Source organism: Cryptomeria japonica, chromosome 11, assembly GCF_030272615.1.
Source record: "Cryptomeria japonica chromosome 11, Sugi_1.0, whole genome shotgun sequence".
Classification (NCBI taxonomy): Eukaryota; Viridiplantae; Streptophyta; class Pinopsida; order Cupressales; family Cupressaceae; genus Cryptomeria; species Cryptomeria japonica.
Genome location: NC_081415.1, coordinates 506,091,388 through 506,096,970, shown reverse-complemented (window position 1 = coordinate 506,096,970; position 5,583 = coordinate 506,091,388). Strand labels below are relative to the sequence as shown.

At 33.4% G+C, this 5,583-nt stretch overlaps 1 protein-coding gene across 1 annotated transcript; it reads right to left on the bottom strand.

Moving 5' to 3' along the window:
- Positions 1-2,502: 2,502 nt before the first annotated feature.
- LOC131057045 (uncharacterized) lies at positions 2,503-2,805 on the bottom strand. Its single transcript, XM_057991237.2, has one exon. It carries the CDS (start codon positions 2,803-2,805, stop codon positions 2,503-2,505), a length of 303 nt encoding a protein of 100 aa, XP_057847220.2.
- Between the last annotated feature and the right edge of the window lie 2,778 nt (positions 2,806-5,583).

Below are 5,583 nucleotides of genomic sequence, written 5' to 3'. Positions count from 1 at the left end.
TGGATGTCAAGACAACGTTCCTCAATGGTGAGTTGAAAGATGAGGTATGCATAGAACAACCAGAAGGATTTGTAGCACACAACAAAGAGACCCACGTGTTTAGATTAAAGAGAGCTTTGTACGGACTCAAGTAGGCTCCCAAAGCATGGTATGAATGCATTGATAGTTACTTGCAGGAAATGGGCTTTGTGAAGAGTGAGGTGGATGCTAATCTCTACTACTTGGTGGTTGGGGGTGAGATTCTCATTCTTGTTTTATATGTGGATGACTTGTTTCTAACAGGTTCACTAGGGCTCATAGAAGAGTGCAAGAGGGACCTTGCAGCAGAGTTCGAGATGAAGGATTTGGGACTTATGCACTACTTTCTAGGCATGGAGGTATGGCAAACAAATGGAGAGATTTTCCTTGGACAAGGGAAATATTGCATTGAAATCTTGAAAAGGTTCAGGATGGAAGATTGCAAAGCCATGTCTACACCTATGATCACAAATTGGAGGAAGGTAGATACATCTAGGGAGAAGGATGTAGATCCCACATTATTCAGGCAGTTGATTGGTTCTCTCATGTATTTGGTCAACACCAGGCTAGATATAGCATTTGCAGTAACTCTCTTAGTCAGTTCATGGTTGAGCCAAAGGGAGTACATTGGATAGCAGCAAAGCATGTACTGTGTTATTTGTGAGGTACAATCAAGTATGGGATTAGATATGCTTGAGGTGAAGGAATCAGGTTGATGGGCTATACTGATGCAGATTGGGCAGGCAGCTCAATAGACAAGAGGAGCACTTCAGGGTGTTGTTTCAGTCTGGGATCAGGAGTTGTCTCTTGGTTCAGTAGGAAGCAGAAGTATGTGGCTCTGAGTTCTGCAGAGTCAGAATACATAGCAGCTAGCATGGTGACATGTGAAGCTATCTAGCTTCAGAAGTTGCTAGTAGCCTTGTTTGATCAGAAGGTGGAGACTACAGTGATACACTGTGACAATCAGAGTTGCATTAAGTTGACTGAGAATCCGGTGTTTCATGATAGGTCGAAACATATAGACATCAAGTATCACTTCATCAAAGATTGTGTACAGTGTGGAGTTGTTCAGCTACAGTTTATAGCTACAGATCAGCAGGTAGCATACATTCTAACAAAGGCATTGGGGAAGGCAAAATTCATCTTCTTCAGAGAGAAGTTGGGTGTCATGCAGAACAACTTCCTCGCTAAGAGGGAGTGTTAGTTTGTTAGTTTGTTAGCTTGGACAGTTGTTTGTCCATTTGCTAAATAATTAGTAAATAATTGTTTGCTAACAAATGTAGTTAGAGTTCAAACAATTTTTATTAATTATTTGACTCTTTTTAGAAACTTCTAGCAACCAATTTGGTTAGGGTTGTTTAGTTGTTTTTAATCTCAGCCGTTGATTGAGAATTAATCTCGACTGTTGGTTTTCCAACGAGAGTAGTATATAAGGGGGTTAGGGGGCATTTGGAAAACAATAAATGAATTGTGTGGAGAAACTTGCAGTGTTAGCCAGTAAGTCTTACAGTGTTAGCAAGGGCGCAGTGATAGCGCTGGGATAGTAGCGGGGTGGAATCTCAGCAGGAGAAATTGGGAGGTCGTCGAAGCTCTGCCAGTAATAGGCAAGCAATATTTGTATCTCTTGATTTGTTGTAGTTAATATGTATTCCTCATCTGTAGTACTGGTTTTACCTTCAGGATTTTTCCAGGGACAATTGTTCGAAAATATTGTGTTCATTGTGTTGCGCATTTATATGAGTTTGTGAAATTGCAGTTGTGTTATTTTCCAATATTTGTTGCTCAAATAATCTATCAAAGATAGGAGGATAATAATCAGTAATTGTAATAGATTTTTCACATATACAAGCCTTACCATGTGATTATAGAATGAAGTGATATTAATCTAGGCATTAGCTATCATATCTAGGATATGCCAACTAGGCATGCATTGTCATTTAGTATGTTCGTTACATTCAACGAATCCCCTTCACTTATAATATTCTTAACCCTTTATTTTTAGCAATAAGGATGTTGTGGAAAGCCACTACCACCACAATAATGTTTGAGGTATGAATCCCCAAGTTGATGGTGTAGACAAATATTAGTTTCCCTCTATGGTCTCTCATGATACCACCCCAGACTATCTACCTTTGGTTGGAATTTAATTATAGTTAAAACTAAATTCAAAATTATAATTCTTATTTTTTTTAAAACTTAAAACACTAATACTGATAATTTGAAATAAACTAAAAATAAAATGATAAAATAATAAAAAATTATTTAAATCATCTTAACAAACATTACATAAAAATATAACACAATTGTACTATGAAAAAAAATAAAAAAATAAAAAAGATTATTTATACTTTTTAAAAACAAATTCATTTTAGAAGATTTACAATAAATACTAAATAAGCTAAGAAATTGACACCAATCATGTTCACTTTACAATTAAGACTACAACCATCTTTATTACATAGTTCATTCTATATAGTTCTGAGCCTATACCCCACCGCCTCCACCACTGCCTCCACCCCCACCACTGCCTCCACCACCACCGCGGCCTCCACCACCACTACCACCTCCACCATGTCCCGAACAACCACCACCTCTCCTTCCTCCCGAACCACCACCGCCACCACCTCCTCCTCCTGAACGACTGCCTCTACCACCTCCTGAACAACCACCACCCCCACCTTCTCTGCCCCAGCCATCCCCATCTTGCACCACTACACCCTCAAGGAGGATTGATGCAAATATAAGACCTAACAGAATATAACACATTATCTTCCAACGAGACGCCATTTCAAACTCCAAAACATCCACAGATGAACAACCACCTTTGAGAAACTCAGGCCTGGTATATTTCTTATTTATAGGACTTTTTCTGAACACCCTTCAAACCTTGGGAAAAATTGTGTAATCTGCTCAAGATTAACGTGTCCTACTTAATACATAGAAAATCATTCACGTAAGCGGGAAAGCGACTTGTCGACGAAGTATTTGTTAACCTTATTCTTGTGTGTAGAATATGCAGGATCGTCAAGGCCTAACTTATTGACATTGAAGGGCGTTTGGAAACTGTTATCTTCATCCATTGTTTAATATTGACTGTCAATGCTTACACTGCACCACATAAAGAAACTCGTCAGTAAAGTATCTACAACAGAATACATTCTCGCTAATTGTCAATAAACTGTCAAAGCGTATGCAGCGAACTTATCACAAGATATTATTCGTCCGAATTATGATTTTTTGACTGTATTCCTTACCAAACCTACAAGGGATCCAATTCTCGCATCATTATTATTCTTTTGACTTCAAAGCTTCCAAGTTAGAATTTAGCTTGAAAACCTGCAGCAGATCTCAGTCTTTCCATCTAATTCTTAGATCATTATTGACTTAAATTGAAAAGATGGCATGAAAAACACAATTGTAGCTGTATTTTTATATTAACAACTGAACCCAGCAACTGTCCATCCCTCTCACGCCCACAAATTGCGAACACAAAAATAGAACGTGATGAACCTAGGTTTTATATGCTAATATCTTATAACCTAGACATTATCTATTCCTTCAGAAATAATATTTTTTGAGTTAGTGTAGGTAATTAAATGAACTCTAAATTAAATGAACTCTAAATTAAATGGCTGTTAGGAATGATAAGTGAGTGTACAAAACAAATTATTTTAGAAAATTAAATAAATGAAAGGTTGGATAATTTTTATTTAATTCCTTAAATAACAATGATAGAATATTTTTATCTCGTATAGAATTTAATCTTCAAAAGTTTGTGTCCTTTTGTGATTTTCTATAACTGTGATCTTTACATTTAACTAGCATTTAAGAATTAATGATATTAAGAAATACCTTATAAAGATTATTGATTCCATATAGTCAAGTTTGATATTACTCCTAAATTTTCTATAATGCGCTAATCTCAAATTCTCACATAAATGTATTCAAGTATCAAAAAATACTAAATTGTCACTCAAACATGAACCATAACATAGAATATTATTTTGCCACTAGTTCTACACACCACATAACAAATTACGAACATAGAAATATAGATCTTGATCCAAGGTATGAATGCATGAGAGTTGTGGTGAAAAGGAGATACATGTATAAATATTATTATAAATAAAGAAAGGATAAAGTTGAATGTGTAGCTCAATTTGTGATAGAAAGAGAAAATGGGAGACAAATAAGGATCAATATAGGGGAGAAAATTAAAACAGGAATATGATACATGTTGCTATGTAAATTTATCAACATACTATTTCATAAAGGACTAAAAACTATATAAATTTTTATATAGGTATATACAAATTTTATCATTACATGAACATATCACAAAAAAATTTATTTTTGATAGTTTAGAGATTAATCTTCATATGATAGAAGCTAAATTATTTTTTCAAATCAAATAAATTTTGGTTTCTCTCTTTGTGAATTATTTGATTGTCTATATAAAATAGACGTCAATATTTATCTATAGAAATAGTAAGTGGTCCATGCATCAAGAAGACACAAATACATTATTTTTTAATTAATAAGAATGAATTTTTTTTACTTATTGGAATTTTGTGTTCAAGTTTGTACTAGTATTGTGTTATGCACATCCTGTAAAATACAAAATAGTATATGAATGAAGTATTGAAAGTATAACTAAAATGATGAGTTTTTTTTTGTTTTTTTCTTGGACACCTTAAAAATGAATTTAACCAACATATATTTAATATTAATTATACTCAACAAAAATTTACTTCAAAATAAGTGAAATATTTTTCTTTTATAATACTACCCTCATAACCCAATTTAGATATTTCACATTTTTAAAATTATCTTCAAGGACAGTACATAATATCATTATAAAGATTCCTATTACAATTGAAACTTTGTTGGACATGATAGTTTATTGATCACCTACAATAATTTACCTTAAGTTTCACATGTTCTAATTCATCTAAAATTCACATGTTATATTTTTTTTCTTTTAATGAGAGAACATGTAGTATGTACTTCCCTTGTTCAATGAATGTTGACAATTTATATTGTTTATTTCTCTGAGGTTGAAATAGTCATTGTTATGTTTTGGTGAAGTATATCTAGTTTGGGAAGCATGATACTATGACATCTAAAATTATGTTCCAAATCCAATTGTGAAGGTTTAATATGACTACTTCACTTGTATTTACTCAAATGGTCATAGAAAGTGATGAGCTACATGGTTGTCATGAGTAAAGGTTTTGCATTTATTCGAAGATCACATGTAATTGAAACTAGTGTGAACTTGAACTGAAGTGACTATTTATTTTCATAATTTGATGCACATGGGTATAAAAGGAAAGTGCAAGCAATCCTATAGGAAACACAATTCCCTCTAAACATGACCAATTCAATCATCTAAAACACAATTATTTCTATTGATTTTTCACTTCCAAATATCTCAACTAATTGATTTAATTTTTAAGGATTTTCTAATAAATTTTAATGATGATAGATAACAAAATGTGTTATTGAATGAGTGTAGTTTTTGGATTCAACTATGTGTGAACTTTTTGCATTAATATTTTGGAT

What these genes read in the sequence shown, in the direction of transcription:
- LOC131057045 (XM_057991237.2), bottom strand. Translation starts at nt 2,805, where the DNA reads ATGGCGTCTCGTTGGAAGATAATGTGTTATATTCTGTTAGGTCTTATA.